This window comes from Ursus maritimus, unplaced genomic scaffold, assembly GCF_017311325.1.
Source record: "Ursus maritimus isolate PB19 unplaced genomic scaffold, ASM1731132v1 scaffold_20, whole genome shotgun sequence".
NCBI classification, from domain to species: Eukaryota; Metazoa; Chordata; class Mammalia; order Carnivora; family Ursidae; genus Ursus; species Ursus maritimus.
Window position 1 is genome coordinate 17,467,553 of NW_024424453.1, and position 23,107 is coordinate 17,490,659.

Here is a 23,107-nt window from a genome sequence, read left to right on the forward strand (position 1 = left end):
AAATAAATAAATAAATAAATAAATAAATAAATAAATAAATAAATAAAATCTTTAAAAAAAAAAAAAGAAGAAGAAGAAGAACCTCTGGACTCCTATTAAAACCAGTTAGTAGTAGTGGCAGTCGTCAAAATAAAAATAGGAGTAGCAGAAACAGGAGTCTTAATAGAAATAGTAGTTTAATTATTGCCCTTCCACAAATCTACAAATTTGGGTCATTCTCTCTTTCACTCCCCAGTTAGCTGTTTTTTAAGCATTGGAGTCTGAGGCAGGTCTTTTAAAGGGAGAAGAGAAACATGTGTTTTCCTTATACACAGAGTTAAGTTTGCTGGGAATATGAGGATGGAATGAAGGTATTTGTGGAGTGACAGCTCTCTAAAAATTCTGTGCCAGCCAGATGTTGGAGAGAGGGTCTAAGGCTGTTTCTATGTTTAGATAACCCTGGACCTGGTAAATGTCTGATAAAGGCCCATACTAGAGATGCTTACCTGTCCTAGGAAATGGGAGAATTCCATTCAGTGGTGGCAGGCTGCTCAGGAGGAAGTGCTGTGTGACTGCACGTGTGTTCCTTGGTGGCTTTGTTTGGCTGTGATTTCAAGGATCAGAACCTATGTAGAAGTTAGTTTTTAGCCACTTTTAACTGTTGCCTATGGAAAGAGGTTAGTACCCTCTCAATTAGGTAGCCTAGTCTCTGGGTGAGTCCAAACCTGGTTGCAATGGTTACTGCTTCTTTTAATGAACAAGGTAGACCCGTGGTCCTCTCCTAACAGGATATCCAAATTCATTTTTCTCTTTCATTTCCCTTCTTTCTTCCTCTCTCAGACTCTCTCTCCCTTAGATGGTACATAAATTGAGACTTCACTCTTTCTCATCCAGGATGCAAGAAAACTATAATAGTTTCACAATATGCAGATGGTCACAAAATTGTCAAAGGGTCAAAGTAATTAAAAGGTCAAAGAGAAAGAAACTAGATTTGAGGGCACCTGAGAGAAAAAAAAAAATCAGCTTTCTACTCATTTACCATACAGTGAAGCAAAGCAATCCATAAGGCCTCCGGTTGAAATCTGTTATTTTACTCCCTCCAGCATCTATATAAGTGGGCTATCTAAATATCACCAGATGTTTGAGAAAGGCCTCAGACAAGAGAGAGAAAAACAAACAAAAAGAAAAGGAAAACTTGGAAAAAACGGATACATTGCTGAAAAAAAATAGCCAAAAAATCCCCCACTCTAAACCCCATAATAAATATCCTCTCAGACATAAAAAACGATCTACAAAACAAAGATAGAAAACTATAAGGAAGGACATTGCAGGGGCGGGGGGATGTCAGCAGTTGAAAACACAATAGCAAAATTTTAACTTAGGGTATAAAAGATCAATTGAGAAACATCTCAGAAATTTTAATAAACAAAAAATAAGGAGAAGGAAAACAGGGAAGAAGAGGCAGAGAGGATGGAGAGAAAAGAAGAGAGAATACAAATAAGAAAAAGGTGAATTTGAATATCCTGTTAGGAAAGGAACATGGGTTTACCTTGGCCATTAAAAAGAGAAGTAATATTTGTAACCGGTTTTGGACTCATGGAAAAAACCAGGCTACTCTTGTCCAGAGGAAACTAATCTGGGTGGTTGTTTTTTTCATTTTCCAAGAATGAAGGAAGGGTAGAGGGCAGAGATAAGTGAAGCCTGTTTCCTGAATTTATGTGCTCCATTTCACATTTCAGGAATACTCTTTTTCGAATCGAATGATCCATCTCTTCTGCGATGGGTAATTTCAAACAATTTGTGAGAGAGTCCTTGAAGTATTACTTGCAAAGAATGGCTCAGCTCTAATTATAAATGGAGAGGAGTGCCTGGGGGTCTAAGTTGGTTAAGCTTCCAACTTTTAATTTCAGCTTAGGTCCTGATCTCAGGTTTGTGAGATGGAGCCTGATTTGGACTCTGAGCTCAGTGGGGAGCCTGCTTGAGATTCTCTCTCTCTCTCTGCCCCTCCTCCCTGTCCTTCCCTCTCTTTCTCTCCCTCTTTAAAAAAAAAAAAAAGAAGATAATGCTCTTATTTTCAGAGATCCCTCTGTATTTCAGATCCACTAAGCCAATTCTATTCATTCTTCAAGCCTCAAACTTCTCTGAAGAATGGATTCTGAATTTTCACTCTAATCAAAAATAGGTCTTTCCATAGCACATCATACTGAGACCTATTGCTGTCTCATTTGGAGCTAAAGAGACCTATATTTTTTATTATCTATGAGCCCAAGGATAAGTACCAAATAAACAAGCAGCTTTTTCCCAAGCCTCAAAGCTTGAACTATTTTTATAGGCACAACAGATGGTAAAGTTTAACTTGATTTATCCCTGAGAGGCTGTCCCCTCGGAAAGGGAATCGGCCTTGCAGAACCCCCGGTAGAGTGCTGAGGGGAAATCAGGACTGGTCCACATAATAAAACAGCTGTAACTGCAGGGTTTGGACCCCACTACCCAGTCATGCAGGGGAATAACCGGTGCTCCCTCAACCAGTAACAGTGAGTAGAGGAATAGGGCTGACAGCCAAGGTTCTGACATAGCTCTCTGCTATCAGCATTAGATTATATTCAGGAATTAAAATCAAAAGTATAACTGGCATGGCATGGGGCCCAAGCAATCAGAATAGGTCCTGGAGTGGATGGAATTATAAAGATTTGGGCGCCTGGGTGGCTCAGTCAGTTAAGCATCTGCCTTCAGCTCAGGTCATGATCCTGGGGTCCTGGGATTGAGCCCCACGTGGGGTTCCTTGCTCCACAGGGAGCCTGCTTCTCCCTCTGCCTCTGCCTCTCTCTCTCTGTCTCTCATGAATAAATAAATAAAATATTAGAAAAAAAAAGAATTATAAAGACCCTCCCCCCCCAATTTTCCATTTTCTGCTTATTTGATCAACAGCAGTCTAGGTACTGCTGTGGAAGTTATTAAAGTTAATCAGCTGACCTTAAGATGGGATAGTCTCCTGGATTATCTGGGTGGGTCCAATGTAATCACATGAGGCCTAAAAAGCACAAGAGGAAGACAGAAGAGGCAATAAGAAGGTGCAGCAGAGATGGAGGTCAGACAGACTTCAAGCATAAGGAGAATTCAACGGCAGTCACTAGCTCCGAGGTATAGAGACCCTTGTGGGAAGGCCCCTAGCTGACAGCCAACAAGGAAACTGAAATCTGCCTCTAACCACAGTGGATTCTGCCAACAACTTGAATGAATTTGAAAGTGGATTATTTCCAGAGCTTCCAGTTAAGAGCCCAGTTGGCAAAGGCGTTGATTCAACCTTGTGAGACCCAGATCAGAGAACCCGGACAAGCCAACCCAGACTGCTGACCTGCAGAATTGTGAGATGACAAAGTTATGTTATTTTAAGCTGATAAATTTTAGCAGCAATAAAAATCTAATACAAATGCCCAACCTGTAGTCAAGCAACCACTATTGGCCCTGGCTATGCCATGTAATGTTTTACTTGAAACTAGTGTTACTGCCCAACTAACCGCTGAAATACAGAAAGTTGTGTGGTTCATATTTCTTCCTACACTGTATCTACAATTAAATAACACAAAACTAAATGTCTGAATATTTTTTCTCTATGAAGACTAGTCCCACTTTGGACGCGTATTTATTACCAAGGACAAATAGCACTGATATCTAATAATTTCATATTTAGGATTGTAACCCACTCAAAGCATTCTAGAGGCTCACATGTTTGATGTAGGAGATTGTTCACAGCATTATATATATTAATAGTAAATAAACTATGGCACAATTATTACATGAAATATTATGCAACCCTTCCATAAATTTTTGAAGGAAAGGATTACTATATATTAAATGAAAGGGGGATATTAAGTTGTATCAACTGAGTCTAATTTTATTATAAATACAAAACATTTGCACATGCAAAGAAGACTGAAGACAAATACATTGTGTTACAGCAGTCGTTAATATGTGGTAGTTATTAGTAATTTTTACATTTCTTATATATTTTATAAAATATATTATTTACAATTTGATTTTTTTAAAGCAAACATTAATCTGTGGAATTGGTTTGCTATGTAAACATATGCCACTGATTCTATATATTACTTTCCCAAATTAACCTTTTAGCACTTTTGTTTCCTCATTTTCCAAAATAAATGGACCCAAAGGACCTAACATCTCTTTGAATACAAAAATTCTAACAATATCTAAATATAGAAGGGTCAAGAAAACCCGAGGTTTATAATATATCTCCCTAGAGTCATCACTTGGATTTGGCATTTTGCTATTTTTCTCTTTCGTGTCACTATTGCATACGTCCCTCATGAGCATTTTCTGAATACTGAGCATGTCATCTCTTAAATCACAACAAATAATGTTTCTGTTTTTAATGTTTCTGTTTTTCATCCTACCACTACATGAGTGTTGAAGACAATTAAGACAGTAAGAACAAGGGGCACCTGGGTGTCTCAGTCGGTTAAGCGGTTAAACATCTGCCTTAAGTTCAGGTCATGATCTCCTAGGATGGAGTCCCACATCGGGCTCCCTGCTCAGTGAGGAGTCTGCTTCTCAGACCTCTCCCTCTGCCCCTCCCCCTGATTGTGCTCTCTCTGTCTCCCTCTCTCTCAAAGAAATAAATAAAATCTTAAAAAAAAAAAAAGACAGTAAAAACAAGAACAGAAAGCATTGGGAAACTGCTATCTTAATTTTTCTTTAGATTATTTTAAGTAATATTCTCATGTAAATGACAACCAATGGAATGGTTTGTGACTTTCCTTTTCAAAACAGTTATGCTTTTATCATTGCCTTATAATAACATTTGGCATAACAAAATAAGGTTTGTATATATGTATATAAGAAAAAATTTTTGATTATATTCATTATTTTAATGATTATATAGAGAGGCTACATTTATCAAAACTATTTTTTATTTTTTTAAGATTTTATTTATTTATTTGAGAGAGAGAGAGCATTAACTGAGGGAGGGGCAGAGGGATAAGCAGACACCTTGCTGAGCACAGAGCCCAACATGGGGCTGGATCCCAGGACCCTGAGATCATGAACTGAGCTGAAATCAAGGGTCAGATGCTTAACGAACTGAGCCACCCAGCTGCCCCTATCAAAACTATACCATTAAAATTATACTTTAGCATCTACCTTAAAGCTTAATAACTCTATGCATAGCAGTTTTAACTTGGAAAACCTACTCTTTAAAAAAATATATTTAATTCTCTAAGTAGAAATATAAACAAATGTTTAGGTGGAAGAAAATTTGATACAACCCTTTTGGAAAGTTTGTTAGCAAGATATATTAAAAGAATTTAAATGACGAAGCACATTGACCCTGAAATTTACCTGGTAATTTAGCCTCATTAAATGATTCAAAAGAAAAAGGGGTAAATGAATATTTAACTCTATTTAAAAGATTTTCTTCTAATATTAGCTTTAAAAAATCTAGCATCTCTCCTAGATTGTTTGAATTCCTCACCTAGATTAAACCTAACTGCTTAATGCTCCAATGTGCATTAACACTGTAAGTCTAAAGGATGAATTAGAAATTCGAAACTCAGTGAAAGAATGGTTTGGAATATCTTTACCAGGCTAATAAGCACAAATTACATTCCTTAAAATATCACTATATTTAAGCTATCACACACGGCTATGAAATTTTTTTTCACTATTACCTGTTTACAGATGAATATACGATTAAATAAATAAATGCAATTCCTGCTCTGGTATGAATTTAAAAGATTACCTTGCAAGTGAATTTAGTTCACCATCTGAATTTACAAACTTACACTGAACATCAAACAACAATTTCTTCTTTTTTCCACAAAAGACGTTAACATCATGTTTTTACTGGAAAGATTGAGTTTAAGGTGTTCTTTTTAAAATGTAGTTAAAATGTTGAATTACCACCAATACCGAGCTGGCGAAAGTAGAACTAATCTCTAACAAAACCATGATACATGGTTGCCATGTTACTACTTGTTGTCACTGTTGATTCCATTGGCAACTTGATTCTAGGTGGTACAAATAAGGAGTAAAGTGACAGAAGAGAGAACAAGCAGAAGGCAAACATGATGCAGTGTAATTAAGTAACTGATGTTTTATCTATTGACCTTTTTAAATATATAATCTATATGCTGAACTCGGGTTGACATAGGACATTCTTATTACAATGACTTATTGAGGAGCTGAAGGCATTGTTGACCTTCTATGGGTTTCTGTTTGTAATGTTTTACTTTGTTTTGTTTACATTTGACACTCATAAAAAAGTATGACATGTAAGCCCAGCCTCTGACTCAGTAACCAAATATTTGTACTTCATAAGCATGAACCCTTATAATCTGAATATTAAGTTCTTCAGTTAGAGTTTTGTAAAAGTGTTCCTTCTCTTGTTTTTGCTCCTGATACATCCAAGAAAGTTTATGCTTTCAACTAACAAAGGTTTAGTCCAATGAACTTGATTCTCCTTCAGGTCTCTCATTACATCCTCGTGGTTAATAATCTTGATATTTGCTCATAATTACTTTTAAGCATGGTTAGCAGTAATTGTAGTTTTTGTTTTTTAAATCCTAAACTTATTGTTTATATTTTATTGCCTTCCCCTTTATTCTGCAAACCACTGTAATATGGTTTCCACTCCTACCATTCCAATGAAGTTGCCCTTGTTAAGAATGGTAATGGCCTTTTAAATGTTAGACTCTATGAAAACTATTAAATCTTCAACTGAAAGCCAAAACAAATGTAAATTAAAAAAAAAAAAAACCTCTTTTGTGGTTAGATTGTCTGGCTTTTCCTTCTAAACCTAATAATAATTCTCTCTTTAGATAGCCATTTGATATTGGCTAAATAAATAGCATCTTTTAGGCCCCTAAATTTAATCATTTTGTTTTGTTTTGTTGGTTTGGATTTTGAGTAAGTGAAATTGTTTGATGTGTACGAAGTGAAGAACTGAAAGAGGTGAGCTTATCCAATGGTGACTGATGCTACAAGGGGTAAAACTTGCAAAATGATTCAGCTCTGGGCCCCTCCCATGGTGATCTGATACTGCAGTGTGGTCACTCTCACTCTGCTCACTGAAACACAGGATCTCCACCCCCACCCATCTCTGTCTCTCTCTGTTTTCTGCTTGAAAAAGAATGAGAACTACAACATTAGAGGGACCTGGAACTACAGGGTGAGATCCTACTTTCTTTCCACTCTGGTTATATCCACCAACAAGGCTTCAAATTCTGGCAAAAGATTATGAGATATGTTTTCTGTTTAGTGACCTCCCTTTCCATCTAGAACTGGGGAGGTTCTGTTTAGTGACCTCCCTTTCCATCTAGAACTGGGGAGGTGGAAAGGACAATTAATTAGGCATTGTGTTTAACCACAGGGTATGTGGAGCACTCTTTTTCGTCATTGGATACAAACTGAAGGACATGATCTTGTGACTTACACATAGCACTTGGCCACCACAACTGCAACTTCTTTTCCTTCTTTGCAGCTTGTGACACTTTTACTTCTCATTAAAAGTCTCTTTCACGTCAGTTTTAGAAATAGCATACTTCTGTTTTCCCTCTTTGTCTTCCCTTTCATTTTTTTTTTCTTTTCTCAGGCAAAAGATAAAAAGTCCATGCTCTTTAAATGTTGGTGTCGCTTATCTCCATGCCTGACCCATTCTTCACGCTGCAGTTTCAATGGATGAGTCTACCTGTTTCGATAATTTGATTACTGTGCATATTTCTGTTTCTCCCAACAGGTAAGTAGGGATATCTTAGTCATCTATCGGTTGTCTCCACTTTGTCCCATAGGCATCTCAAACGCAGCTAATTTAACTGGTCTCTATCCTAATCTCAGTTTGTGATCCTTATCTATATGTGTGTACTACTATCCATTCAATTGTTCAAGATGAAAACATTCTTGCTTTTTTTTTTTTTTAAGATTTATTTAGTTATTTGAGAAAGAGAGAGACAGAGAGTGCTGGGGAGAAGGGCAGAGGAAGAGGGTGAGAGAGCCTTAAGTAGATTCCACGCCGAACACAGAGCTGTATATGAGGCTTGATCTCACAACTCTGAGATCACGACCTGAGCTGAAACCAAGAGTCACTTAACCAACTGCACAACCCAGGCACTACAAAAACATTCTTAAAATAATTCTCTTCCCTTTCCCTACNNNAAATCTCACCAAGCACAACCTATCCTTCCTTTTTTTTTCCTTCTTTCTATCCCTGGAATATGTTACTAATTTTGCTAAACACTACCTCACTATATTTTTCAGTATTGTATTGTTTTATGTCTGGAATTGTCACTAAAATGCTACCCTTGTTTCTCCTATGCTATAAATCCACACTAATTTCGTTTTTCTAAAGCAAGAACCTAATAGTGTCCTTTTCATACTTAAAATTATGTTATCAACCCACTCTCCAACATCAAACCCAATCCCTTTGCATAGTGTATGAACTTTTACCTGTGGTCCCTGCCTACCTTCCCCAGGATTGATTAGTTTAGATAATCATAACTGCTATAACCAATTTCAATGGCTTTTCTTAATTCGAGGCTATTTCTTGCTTACTTATCAAGGTGGAAGTTTCTAGTCTGTGGGTGGCTTTTATTCACATGGAGTTTCAGGGCCACAAGATCTTTCTGTTTTGTAGCTCCACCATTTCATAGGTCTCATCATCTTCAGCAACAAGCCAATGGGAGGGAAAGAGCATGGTGAAGGCTCACCTAATTCCTAAGAACCTTGGCTTAGAAATAATGTACGTGTTTCTTCTCACAGCTATTGGCTGCAATTCTGCCACATGGCCAAGTTAGCTGAGCACTTATTGGCAACAATTCTATCTCAAGAAAAAGAAAACACAAATTTTGGTGAACAGGTCATTGTCTTTGCATCAATATCAAGAGTTCAACTCCTTATCCTGCCCCCTCTTACAGTGTAGCATACTTAACAACTTGTACTTCTGAAAGACACAGAGGCCTTACTTTCCTTATGTCCCAGTCTTGTGCTCATGGCTGTCTTCTACTCTTCTTTCAAAATTTAGCTGAAAAATCTTTTTGTATAGAAAGCCATTACAGAACTGTTATTTCTGGATAAATATCCTGTCTATATGTTCTATATTTTCCTGTTGTAAGAGGTGCTTGGAAAATCTTGATAGACTCAGTTACATACATTTTTACCTTTAAAATGCCCATTCCTCTTCTCAGTGGGACTGGAAAAATAAGAGTATTGAAAATGAAACCTGACTCATTTGGAGTGATTCTTAATACAAATTTCTGAAAATATTGTTAGTAAGGTAACAGATTTTAAAATTTTATAAACAGTTGAGACCATACATCTGGCAATGTGTAGTTTTTTGTTAAGGAAGAACTTTTGGTTTGTTTTCATCTTTAGTAAAAACCTGTAGAAGATGATATAAAAATCTTTTGCTTAATAACAAATTCATTTCCTTATCTTTCTGGGAAGACACCAGACAGCATCTCCCAGCTTGTTTTGCATTTCAGTGTGGCCATTCAACTAAGTTCTAACCAAGGAAGTGTTACCACAAATGATGTGTGTCAATTCCAGGACTGGTCCGTAAAACCCTCCCACATACAACTAACTTCTCCTTTCTTCTCTCCGCAGACTCAATGTCTAAGCCCAGAAAAATCTTGGAAGCCATATACTAAAGATGCCAGTGTTGCCATTAGCCTGGGTCCTTCAGTCATGCTGTAAAGCAAAGCCCCCACCCCACCAAAGGAGAACACTTCAATTTGGTTGGTCTATCATGTAAAAAGAAAAAGGGGGAAAAAAAGCTTTCTGTTGTGTCATTGAAGTTTGGAGGTGGAGATTGATAATGCCACCAGCATTACCCCAAATAATATGGCACAATGTGACAACTAAAGAATTTGTGTTTGGTAATCTAATTGGAAAATTAAAAATCTTTGCTAATGTAATATTTCAATACAGAAAGTTTTGTCCTAATACAAATAAACTTGAAGCACTAGATGTCAGGATCTTCTCCTGCTGCTTCCAGTATATCAACTGACCTTCAGGCTGTGGGACTCATGGAGTTAACGTCTGTAGCACTTAGCCTAGACAAGAAAACAGAGCTAAGAGCAATGAGGAGAATTTTAGAAAGAATATTTTTAAGATTCTCAATGGTACAATGCTTTTGACTAAAAATAACCTTAAGTAGCTTAAATAAAAAGCCTGAATCACAAAGAGCTACAACCGAGGTGTAAAACTTAAAAATCCTATACACAACCATGCAGAAGAGGACACCAATAAAGAAGCTTGCTAATTTTGAGTACGAAACTGGATAGAAGACAAAAATAAATATCCTTGGCGTGTCCACACCCACAAGCAGCCTTCACAGAATAAGTCATCTGGAACTATGTAAGTCCAGGATCAGTGCAGCAGGTCATCAGTATCATCAAGTTCTGGAGCTCTTTCCACATTGGTTCTATCATCCTCAAGACTTGTCCTCACATAGCCTCAGGATGGCAGTTACAATTCCACATATCCATTGCCATGTACAAAGAAGAAGGAGGCATATACATACCTACATATAGGAGGCATACACACACATATATGTATATATATAGGTATGTGTATATGTGCACATATATGTATGTGTATCTGTGTTTACATACATATATACACATGCACATATACACATATAAATAAAATTAAACAGGAAGCACATTTCTAGAAGTCCTCTAGAAGATTTTTCCTTAGCCAGATCTGTGTAATATGCCCACATGTAAACCAATTGCAAGGAAAGGAACAGATTGTCTAGTAATGAAAAATGATCCTTTGGTTTAGGACCCTCCTTCCATAAACATATTGTTTCCCAATACCTTATTAAAATAGGATTCCCTTCAGGTCTATAATTGATCTACTGATTCAGAAAAACTGAAGGTAGAGGTTCATAAATTGAGTTTTAAGGAGAATTTCAGGTAGTTCTATTGCACACTAAAATCTGAGAACCGGGGCGCCTGGGTGGCTCAGTCATTAAGCATCTGCCTTCAGCTCAGGGTGTGATCCCAGAGTCCTGGGATCGAGCCCCACATCAGGCTCCTCCCCTGGGAGCCTGCTTCTTCCTCTCCCACTCCCCCTGACTGTGTTCCCTCTCTCGCTGGCTGTTTCTCTCTCTGTCAAATAAATAAATAAAATCTTTAAAAAAATAAAATAAAATCTGAGAACCATTATTTGACCATGTAAAAGCAGATAGTAAGTTTTGGGTACTCAGCTGATAGTTTATACCCTACTTAAACATCTTCTAATTAAAGATGGTACTCTTCTTCAGAGATTATAATAAAATTAAATCAAAGACAGTTAAAACAAAACAAAAACACAAAAGCTGTAAAAACCACAAGGATTACAAAAAGATGATAATGTACACGGGAAATAGATTTCAACAAATTTAAGAAAATGGAAATAAGAGTCAAATGTAGTAACTATTTTGTAAGACATAGGAAGTTATAAAATGTGTAAAGAGGGATGTAACAATAAGAAGGTTCAATTTACCTCCACAGAATCCCAGAGAAACTAAGCACTTAGTGATGCCAAATAAAGGGGAGGATAAAGTTGAAAATTAGAAATTAAAGTGAGGAATGCTTGAAAGCCTATCTTCAGAAGACTATTCAACCCTTGTCATTCACTACCCCATTGAGAGAATGTGGAAATGGTATGTACCACCCTAAGCAATGTGTATAACACTTCTGCTTAAAACAGAATGGAAATATCTAGGGATTCAAGAACAATATTCATCAAGGAGGAGAGGTTGAAAAATAACATTGGAAATGGAATCTATTGGATCTCTACAGTTTTACTGCCCCACCTACAGCAGAAGTTCAGCAGTTAGGAGCTAAACCATAAACAGAAGCTTCTGCAAGCACTGGAGACTCTGGGCATCTACTCTGACTACCATAAAAGTGTTAAAACCAAAGATAAATTTCAGGCCCACAAAGAAGGAAAAACTAAGAGAAGACACCCACTAAAACCTGGGTTCATTGAATTACTACCTTTTAACATGAAAGAGAAGTAAACCCCACCATGTAGGAGGGAAGAGCACAGAGAAAACTTACCCTCTCGACCTTGGTGCCAGATATGAGAAAAATGGATCTATCTATCTATCTATCTATCTATCATCTATCTATCAATGTAAAAATCCTTAAGTTATAATAACAGCATTGATTTCAGACAGAATGGACTTTGAAGGAAAAGCATTACACTTCATTATTTATAAAAGTTCAATTTACCAGGCTAATATAACTACTTTTAGTTTTTGCCTTATCATGTAACCACAAAATATAAGGGAAAAAGTCAAAACAAGAAGAAATAGACGGGGTGCCTGGGTGGCTCAGTTGGTTAAGAACCTGCCTTCTGCTCAGTGGGGAGTCTGCTTCTCCCTCTCCCTCTGCCCCTCCCCATCCTCATCATTAGTATGCTCTCGCAAGTTCTCTCTCTCTCTCTGTCTGAAATATATAAATAAAATCTTTTAAAAAAAGAAGAAACAGACAAATCTATCATTATAGTGAGAGATTTTGATATTCCTCTGAATAATTAGTAGAGTAAGCAAAGTACTAAAGTAACAGCATAATTAAGAAATTGACTACTACAAAAAATACAATACCATATTCAACAATTGAAGAATACACCTATTTTTCAAGTATATATAAAATATGTACCAAAAAATGGCTGTGTACAAAAGGGCCATAACGCAAGCCTCAAAAAATTTCAAATGGTTGAAACCATTCACAGCATGTTCTTGGGCCACTATACAATTATAAATTATAAGAAGATAACTAGAAAATTCTAACTTCATTGTAATTAGGAATAAGCAGATATCAAGAAGGAATCATATTGGATGTTCTGGTATATAGTAGGCTCTCTAAAATAAGATGCAAAGCCCAGAGGTCAAAAGTAAAACACATAGGTGCTCGCTTTGGCAGCCTATAAACTAAAATTGGAATGATACAGAGATTAGCATGGTCCCTGCACAAGGATGACAAATTTGTGAAGCGTTCCATATTTTTTTTAAAAAGTGAAAAATACAGTAAAAGATGATTAAAAATGAAAGAGTTTTGAAAGCAACTTTAAGTAAGATATAATCCAGAGACCCACTAGGCAGAAAAAAAAAAAATCTTGTTTAACAAATGAGGTGTTAAATCCACTAAATATAAAGAGCACAACAAATCAGCAAGTGGAAAAAATATCCCAATCCAACAGAAAACTCTGTGTTAAATATCAGACATATCACAGCACAAAATGGTAAAATGTTCAGAAATCCAATGAAAGATTACTCAATATCACTAACAATCAGAATTAACAAAAACAATAATAGGGTCCTATTTGCCAATCAGAATAATGAACATTTAGAATTGATATTCAAGAAGTGGAGAAATGTGGTAAAACAAGCATTTTCATACTTCAGTGGCAGAAGAACAGAATGATGGGTTTTCTATAGTGTATACACAAGGATATGTGCAAGGATGATGACTACAGCATAATTTCTAATTATAAAAAGGGAAATAAACTACACCCAGATGATTAGATCAATGAGACCATTCTGTATTAGAGGCAAGGAGATTTCTAAGATGCATCCTAAAGGAGAAAAAAAATGCACCAGAGAACAGCCTGCACGAAACAATCCTCTTTATGTAAAGAAACACTATGTATGTGTGTATTTATACATTTGCATATATAATGATATTTATTGAGTGCTTACACAGTGGCAGGCATCGCTCTAAACTTTTTGCATATTTTAACTTCTTTAATCCTCAGAAAGATTTTATGAGATAGATACTACTAATATACCCTCATTTGACAGATTTAAAAAGAGGCACAGAGATTGTAATTTGCACGAAGTCACAGAGATGAGAATGTGTTCAAACCTAAATGTCTGGTTTCCTCCTTCCTTTTTACTTCTTTTCTCAATTTCATTTTCTATTCTCCTCCCTTCACACCCCCTCTTCCTTCCTGCCACGTATTTCTTCTCTTACCAAATCTTAAAATGTCTGTCGCCAGACTCTTGGGAGGAAAAGGGGAGGGGAGGTGGAGAAGGTACGTTTTGCTTTTCTCCATATTCAGCTTTATTGTTTGGAAGATCCTGTGTTACTTTTGTAGATAAGATATTTTAAAGAAAAAAAATCAATGAATCCTTCAGTTTAACAAATATTTGTTTATTGAGCCTGTTTGCGGGAGGGGGGGGTGAGAAAAATTAAACATTCTAAACACATCTAGTCAGTTTGACTCTTAAAAGTTACTAAGCGTTTGGTGGAGAATGAGAGATAGAGGGAAAACAGAGACAGAATGAGAGAGTGAGAGAGAGTAAGAGAGACAAACAGGGAGACGAAGACTAAGAGACCTAAAGAGAAAAACTACCATGAAAAGAAAAAAACAAACTTGACCCCTCATTCGTACTCTGAACCGCCACTGCTCCCAAGCTTTGGAAGCAACAGAAATCTAAGGGATGGAGGTTAAGGACAGAAGAACGGAAGTTCCTGAGAGTTTAGTGCCCACGACCCCACCCCGATGGCGGCCACTCCCCTGTTAATAACTTTCAAGTTATAGCTGGCGTCGACCTCCCAGTTCATTGTTGCTCTTGGCCACAGACCTTTGAAGTCTTTGCAGGGAGCAAGAAAGCGGGCAGGGGCAGCATCTCCGCCGCAGCCGGGCGCTCGCAGCAATCACGCCCTCCAGCAGGGACACGGGCGCTCGGGGACAAGGTAGGGGAGCTCTTTTGTGTACGTAGGAACCAGGAAACGAAACCGAGAGAGTTTCCCGGCGCTAAGGTCGCTTGGAGGTTGCCATACCTCGCCTCGAGGCAGCATCGGCACAGCGGCAGCCACAGGTGGGCGCGCACCGAGCTGGAGCCGCGCGCGTTCCCAGGCAGGGTGCGCGGCGCTGGGGTTGACTAGCGGGGGGGGGCGCGAGAGCTGACGGGCTGTGTTTGCGCTGGGTGGGTGAGTCGAGGGTGGCGGTCGGGGTCCCGACGACCCCCGGGAGCCACCCCGGAAGCAGAGCGGCGACTTGCGTGGGGCCCCCTCCGGCCGGGCAGGTGTTTCCTGCCTGAAACCTCTGCAGGCTCAGCGCGCTCTTAGTACTGTATACCTCTCCGCCGCGCTGAAGAACCTGGCGAGAACCTGAACTCTATATCTGCCAGCATATTGGGGGGATTAGGAGGGATGATTAATAGACCCTCTTAGCTGTCATTTAACAGTAAGTATTAATTAGGTGTATGCCTGGACCCCAAAACTGTGCTAGCCACTCTGGAACACCAGATGAATTGGAAAGATAGAGGTGGTTTATAGCTTAGAGGCTAAGACCATTAGCTCCGAGTCCACCTTCCTAATTTGAATCTTGTCTATGCTACTTAATTTCTGTGGACTCAGAACCAGTTTCTTCATCTGTCTTCCTTGCCTCATCTCTGAAATTGTGTAAAGATCAAAAAGGAGTTACAAGAGTTAGTGTACGATATACATCAGTGTAAAGCTGTTGGAGCTGTGTCTAGCACTGCCCCAAATACTTAGTAAGGTTAGCTTTTAATATTTTAAATAGTAAAATCCCTACTTCTCCAAGATTATTATCTGCTTCCTGTGTGGTTTTATTTATATAGCTACTTCTGGAAGTCCTAGAATGGCTACTTCCCAGTTCCAGGAACAGGCAGGCATTGTTTCTCCTAGTTTAACAATTTAAGAAATGTTAGTACAAGTGTCACTTAGGGGAATTATCAAGTGATTCATGATTTCCTTTTTCATCGTTGAACTTTCTTAACAGCAGAACTTTCTCAATACCATGCCCGGGAGTATGACAACTGCAGGGCTTTGAACACTGAATAGATGCAAGGAATGAAGAATATGTGAAAAGGGAAATGACTGGATTTCTGCAGTTGCATAGAAAGTGGCATGTAAAATAAGCGGCTGAATCAGGGACTAAGCAACCTTCACATTTTCACAACCTTAGAACGGAAAGGAGTGAAATAATACTGTACACATCTTGTTCAGTCAAAAAGCACCCGTTCAGTACCTTGTTCTGGACAAGACAGGCCATGTTCTGGCCCTTGAGAGCATAGAATGCAGGTAGAGAGACATTAAATGGGTAAGAACTGTCCCTGTATACTTCTGTATCCTCATGTCTGATGATCTCCCTCTTTTTTTTTTTTCTGTAATCCACAAACCTTTCATTTCCTTAAGTGAGTCAAGCTGCCTCTAGCCACAGGACTTCTACCTGTTCCCTCTGTCTATAATCCCTCACTTCTCCAACTCCCACCCATGGCCTGGTTGATTTTAGACTTACTTTGGCTCTCAGATTGAAAGAAGTTAGGGACATAGAATTCTGTTATTGTCTTTAGAGCAGTAATGTTTTGCTAAAATCGTTCAGAACATGCATCCATATCTTGGGACTCAGAAAAATGTTAACTGGTTTGTTCTTAAAACAATTAAGAAGGAAATGTGGATAAATAATGCAAATCTAGTTTATCCCTGGTTTATAGGTGTAGTAGTCTTAGGATCTTCCAAAATTAGGGATTCTTCCCTTGGGTTCCAGATTGTACATTAATATTTTTTTAAAGCAATAAGATAAAAATTTCAGGACCCCAAGAGATGGGTCAAGGATTTCACTGTAATATGAGTTGTGGAGCCATGACTGATGTCACTTGCATTATTTCTCTTCCCTGATGGAAGAGGTTTATAATTTTCAAATAGCCCAGAGCATCGATGGGCCTTATGGTGTCTGATAGAATAATTTTACTAGAGATACACTTACATGAATATAGTATATGATGCACTAATCTCCTCAGAAGCTCTCATTCAACAGAATTAGGGAAAAGTGTATAGCAACCAGATTATAATTTGAAGTTATATATTTGTCCTGAGGTAATTAAGATTCCAGTGGCACCATATATATGACTTCCTTGGAGACGGTTTTTCTTTAGTACAGGATGAACATGATGTTCTTTTTCTTGGAAGTTATTCTAGGATTTATTTCTTAGTAAGAGTAGTGGGGGCATTATTGAAAAGTTACTGTGTTAATTAATTAATTCACCCAAGACTCAGCCTAGTCATTTCCAAAACTGAGTGACATTACCTCTTGTTATGTTACTAGACTCTTAAGTTTGAGAAAATCAAAAGATCTTTAAAACAGCAAACGAGTGGACAGAGTGACATGGTGAGTATCATCCTTATTCCACAAGTGCTTTATTCTACCGGGCACAAATACAGGTAGAGCTGTCACTTAACATTTTGTACCCGAACTTATGACATACATTTTTCATACTTGAGATATTATGTAATTGCAAAAATTCTAAAACCTACAACACAGTGAGGACCCAGATTTTGTTCTGTAGTAGTTTTGCCATCAGGGACTCATTCTCACAAATCTGTAGTTTAAGACTAAAAATAATGTAACCAAATAGGAAAGAAAAGAACAAATACGGAAAAATAAGCTCTGCTTTAGAGTCTGTTTAGTTTCTTTTCTTTGGGTCTCTGGGCAAGAGGTTTTGCCTCATGTGTTCATTGTAATTAGCAGGCAGAAAGGGGGTTGGGACGTAAAGTGAAGAGAACAGGGGAAAAGAGATTGAGTAACTGGAAGGGGGAAGTACTGAGTGCAATTTTTTTTATTACTATTATTTTCTGTGGAAATAACCTAACACAAAGTTTTGGTCGGATTGTGGTATTGCTGCAACTAGGACAATTCCTGAGAGTGGGTTCTCTGGCTAAAAGTGTATCTTGAAAGATAGAACAAGGGATCAGGCCTTTTCACATGTACTGTTCAAGTTGGGCAGACCATATCCATAGAACCTGGAATCCAGAGATATTTGCAGTAGTATGGTTTAATGTCTAACCCTTCTGTCCTGGTAAACTATGTCTAGAGTTCAGCCCTAAGTCTGGGTGCCGGATCACACACTTCTTTTCTGTAGATTGGAAGGCTTCAGTTTTGGAGTTTAACTTGGTTGCAATGTGGAGTCTTAAGATCACAGAGTTTTCCTTTTGGCTTTCTGCCTCGTAGGACCCTCTCCTCGCAAAGGTTTGTAGAAAATGTCAACCATCCAGGGGTGACCATCAACTTCTTAAGTTGTGCTCAGAATCACATCAACAGGGAATGGGATCAAGACCAAAGGCTTTAAATGACCATTCTGGTAGACGAGATGAATAGAATATCCTATGTGTATGTATAGTTTCAGAATATCTTGTTTCAACAGTCATATTTGACCTATAAATTTGTAGACAATGTAGTAATATCTGGTCTTCTTTTTCAGAACTCTTTAAATCATGGAAAAACAAAGTAAGTAATATGTGTTTACTTTCATTTTATAGTGTTAAATCTGTTGTTAATATGTTCTTTGTCATAATGTTTTATTCAGCAAATCTAGATATAATTTGCTTTGTTTTGTTTATGCTTCAGAACTCAGAGTCTAGTTCATTGTTTTGACTGTAGTGACAATGTACACATAAAGGTACAACCACTAATTTTTCCTGTAAAAATAAAAAAACCTTAGATAAGCCTAAGGAATTTTAGTCTTACTGGGAAATATGTTATATAATTTATAGTATATTCCATCTAGATCAGTTTTTCCCTTTTTATGTGTATTTTATATACATAAACATCATTCAACTCAAATTAACAAATAATAAATTTAATGTCAGTCCATTGTAATAAAATCTTCAGATACATCGTTGCTATATATTTCATAACATATACATGTAAACAGGTTTAAATAAATACCAATCATATGTTATGGCTTTTTGCTATCAAGAAAATTCTAGGGACGCCTCGGTAGCTCAGTTGGTTAAGTGGCCAAGTCTGGATTTCAGCTCAGGTCATGATCTCAGGGTCATGGGATCATGCCCCGCATTGGGCTCCATGCTCAGCATGGAGTCTGCTTGTCCCTCTCCCTCTGCTCTTCCCCTTTCTCTCTCTCTCTTTCTATCTCTTTTGCTCTATCTCTAAAATAAATAAATTAAAGAAAGAAAGAAAGAAATAATAAAATCTTAAAAAAAAAAGAAAATTCTAAATAAGATGGGTATTGACCAAACATATAATAAAAGACTTTGTCTTTTTTTTAAATCTAAAGTTCTGAAGAGAAAATAATACATACGGGGGAAAGTATGAAAAACAAAATCCTGTTTTGTGAGATTTATATTCTGTTAATTTTTATTTAGATACCAAAGAGACGTTTATCTCTCACCACAATGTCAGCCTTGCTAGATATATTAGATACTCTGTAGGACTAGAAACCTCAGCTTTCCTTCATTAAATTTCTTCTCTTAATGTTTGTTATATTAATTTAATTTTACTTGCAAAACTCAAGGCTTTTTAAATGTAAATTGATACAGTATTACACTGCTATAACCGCTGTAGCATCAGGATGCTTCAGATCACTTTAGAAACATTCTTTTGGCCAAGATTATAGTCACATTTTAACTCTTCATCTTCACATATATAATTAATTGTGTGTGTATAAATGTGCATAATTAGGAATAAAATGTATATATGTATGTAAACATATAGAGAAGTAAAAATAAAATTTCTCTATAACATGACAGTCCTATGATATCTATAAATTATTTTAAGTTCCATTTCACAAATGTAGAAATCCATTCATCATTCATATGCTCTTTGGTCTATTTGACCACTTCCCTATTAGCTTGTTTTCCATTTATATGAATTTCTGCTGAAATTCCTAAAACTAGGATCAATGCTCTGGAACCAAAACCCCAGAGATTATGAGCTTCTAATTTCTTGAATCTATCAGCTCCTGGATATGTATATGTATTTACTATTGTTCAAACAATGGTACCTATTAAGAGGTGCCAAAATGTAACATATTATTCAAGAGTAGATCTGTTAGTCAGACTTGCAGTGTGTTTTCTTGAGATCTGGTAATGTGATCCCACTCAGGTTGGGAGTGGGGCTGTGGGCAGGGCCTTGAAAGCTAGAGAACTAGGAGGTAGGCTGCCCACTTGAAACCAACAAACAAGGGAATGGTTCGGATGGAATGACCTGTGGTATTTCAGAGATCTGTAATAAATCGGGGTATGTTGCACTATCTGTTCAGGGAAAAGCCCGGACGGAAGTAGAAGATTCTTTGTTACCTGAATTTGCACAGTCTCCATGGACTCCATTCTGCTGAAGTTATTTTGAAGCCAGTTGAATGGAGGAGGAGGGTGGCTCACAATCCAGCTTTCCTACTGAAACCACATGAGTTGAGTGGTCTTTGAAGGCCTATGGTAAAGAAATATGTAGAAAATATATCAGATTGAAAGTTGACTTACTTTTTCTTCTGTATTAATGCCATGCCCTCATCATTCTGTAAGAAACTATTTTGACCTTATAGTGAGCCAGTCATAACGAAACATGGTATCAGTGCAATGTCCACTAGACCATAAGTTGCATGAAGACAGAGGCAGTGTAGTCTCAGAGCTCAACCCAGAGGCAATACAGGAGGTGCTCAATGAATATTTATTGTCTGACTGGGGTGGCTACTAAATGAGTGACTAGAAAACACAAATATGAAGAACTATTAAAAATATTCAACAAAGTTTAATATGTTAGTTTATTGTAATTCAGTCAGTTATGATTTCTGTAAGTCAGAATCAGTCAAGTATTAGGAATTTCCTATGGTTCGACCTTATTGGGGTAGTTGCAGAGTAAGCATAAAAAGGATATTTAAATATTGAAATGTATGCATTATTTTACATATTTTAAAAATAATTCTTATAGCAGTAATTATAGATATCTTTGAAATCATCCATAATGTTTCCATTACAATCCCTATAGCTTTCTTCATTGTCTGTATGTGGTTTTAAAATACTGTTTTCCTAATTCCAACAGAATTAAAATATGGAAGTGAACATTCATCAGGCATATTTGAAAACTAGAAATTCAGCCCTAGCAACTCAGCAGTCTCATTTTATCCAAAAATGAATTTTTTTGAAACAGGATTCTACTGCGAATGAAGTCTGATAGCAAACATAGCTTTTGTTAAGTGAAGAATTCACTTTATCAATTTTAGTACAGTACAAGATCATATAAATGAAATTATCTATGGACAATGTATTTTTCTTTCTAAGGACAATGTATTTTTCTTTTTGACATATGTTTTACTAAAGTAGATATATGTTTGCCTCTCCCTGAGTTGCAGATGGGCAAATGAATGCTTCTTATCCAGGAACAGATTTACCACCTGGATATCCCCCTGAATATCCTTCAGCAGCATTCCAAGGTAAAATATTTGTTTAAAGAATAAAACCCCCCAATTTTTCAGTTATCAGTATTCCCCAAAGGGTGTATGTATGTATGTGTCTGCCTGTCTCTGTGTGTGTATTTTAGTAGTGTCTTTTACTAAAAGTGCAATAATGAAATTGGCAGCCTAGTTCTTGATTTTTTTGCTTGACCATGTAGTATCAAAAATATCATAAAAGTAATTTTTACTCCTACAGGATAGTAAAGATGTAAAGTAGAGTCAATAAAAAATAGGTTACATTTAGCAAATAAAGTTTGCACATAAATTAAACCCCCAAAAACACATTTTAAGTAAAAGATTTAATTGATTTTTCATCTGTTCTGAAAATTGTCATCATGTAATCACGTTTAAGAGATTTATCTTTGGGTATTTTTGAGTCAGGTATTAGCTGATGGTAATTGTGTACAGTGAGAGTCACAGAAAAGAGATGACTACTTAAAACTGGAAGCTGTAGGTAATAAAAATGCAGCTGCCTGGGGATAATTCTTATTTTCATTTCATAACATATATGAAAGCTTTGCTTTTGTATACATCCTGAATAATGCCTTGCATCTAAGAAAAGCAGTTGAATCATATCACTCCATACTAGAGAGTACATTTTTCCCTTTGTACCAATGAATAGAAGACTTCAGAGATTTTCATTTAAACAAATGCAGTTATCAAAATTACTAGAACTTTACTAAATGGCAAAGTTCATGGTGCACCCAGATTTCCAAGTAGTCAGACCACTACCATCTTGAGAGACCATCCTGGGGATTTAGGATCAAAAGGTATCAGGTTTGGGCAGAAGGGTGTATCTGTTTTGTTTTCTACTCTGAGCAAATCAATCTGCTTGGGAACTAAATGGCCTGTTTAATTGTCTAGCCAGAAATTTCCCAGTAGAGCCTGGATCTCATGCAGATGTTTGCAGTTATGAGAATGTGAGCTAGAAAATCTCTATAAAGTTATAGTTCTCAAGAGTGCCTGCACTTAAGTAGTACATGGAAGCTCTTAAAAACACTGTACCAGGGCACTATCCCAGGAAAATTAAAGCAGAAGCTCAGGTAGTGGGACCCAGGGGTTAGTAATTCTTTAAATTCCCCAGGTAATTCTAATGTGCAGCCAGGGCTGAGAACCACTGCTCTAAATTCTTATATGGTGATTGTTTGAAGAATTATTAGCAAGCTGTAATATTCATCCAAGGCACTTGGAAAATGATTTAATCCACTCCACAGCTAATTAAAAGTAGGTGGTACATAATTAAGTTCAGTTATAATCAGACTTGAGAGTTTGTGAGAAAAAATAGCTTAATTTTATTTCTCAAGTCCAAGGCCACATATAGTGCAGGTCTTAATATGGCAATGATGCTAACAGTAGTGATATTTTAAAATTGAGAGCTCACTGTGCATAATGTGGGATTAACTCATTTAATTCTCAATCTTATGAGGTAAATACTATTAATTATCCCCACTATGCAGGTGGGGAAAAGGCATAGAGAAGCTGTATCAGGCTTCAAGTTCTGGCTTCTATACTTAATAGTTGTGCAGTGGTTCAAACAAGTTGCTATACCTCTAAGCCACAATTCTTACTTATAAAATGGGGATATTTTCCAAATCAGTTTTGTTTGGCGATTGAATGAGAGTATATGTAAAAAACCTAGTACAATGATTTACAAATAATAAGTGACAAATATTTGTTGACTGTTATACTAATAACAGATTAAATCAATTGGACTTCATACAAATGAAAATATTATCCAAATTTCAGGTAATTCTGTATGTTTAATCCATTGATTAGGGAAATAATCAACTATCCTAAGAGTCTCGAGAAGATTGAAATGATGCTAATAATGTAACCTGTTAACTCATATATCCCCATTTGGTTTGCCTGTGGTCTGATCTTTGAGCTGTAGCTAGTGATCTTTAA

The 23,107-nt window shown here is 37.0% G+C and overlaps 1 protein-coding gene, 1 long non-coding RNA gene and 1 pseudogene across 11 annotated transcripts in view; 2 read left to right on the top strand and 1 right to left on the bottom strand.

Moving 5' to 3' along the window:
* Positions 1 to 27: 27 nt before the first annotated feature.
* On the bottom strand, positions 28 to 14,708 carry LOC121104269. The gene is made up of 3 exons (XR_005836549.1): positions 14,573 to 14,708; positions 2,953 to 3,010; positions 28 to 605 (listed from the first exon to the last, which is right to left on the bottom strand). It is a non-coding gene; the product is annotated as an uncharacterized LOC121104269 (long non-coding RNA).
* Positions 12,893 to 12,992, top strand: LOC121104310 (annotated as a pseudogene).
* Positions 14,000 to 23,107, top strand: part of PLSCR1 (phospholipid scramblase 1) — a 28,862-nt gene continuing 19,754 nt past the window's right edge. Inside the window, exons 1-4 of one of the 10 annotated variants that reach the window (XM_040636699.1) lie at positions 14,793 to 14,809; positions 17,062 to 17,124; positions 18,215 to 18,240; positions 21,101 to 21,181. In XM_040636699.1, coding sequence (XP_040492633.1) covers positions 18,228 to 18,240; positions 21,101 to 21,181 — 94 coding nt within the window. In that variant the 5' untranslated portion in view covers positions 14,793 to 14,809; positions 17,062 to 17,124; positions 18,215 to 18,227. Of the gene's footprint in view, positions 14,020 to 14,072; positions 14,853 to 15,030; positions 15,178 to 16,034; positions 16,057 to 17,061; positions 17,125 to 17,997; positions 18,124 to 18,214; positions 18,241 to 21,094; positions 21,182 to 23,107 lie in introns of those variants that run through there. The other 9 variants (XM_040636700.1, XM_008707531.2, XM_008707556.2 and 6 more) reach the window with 9 other exon arrangements.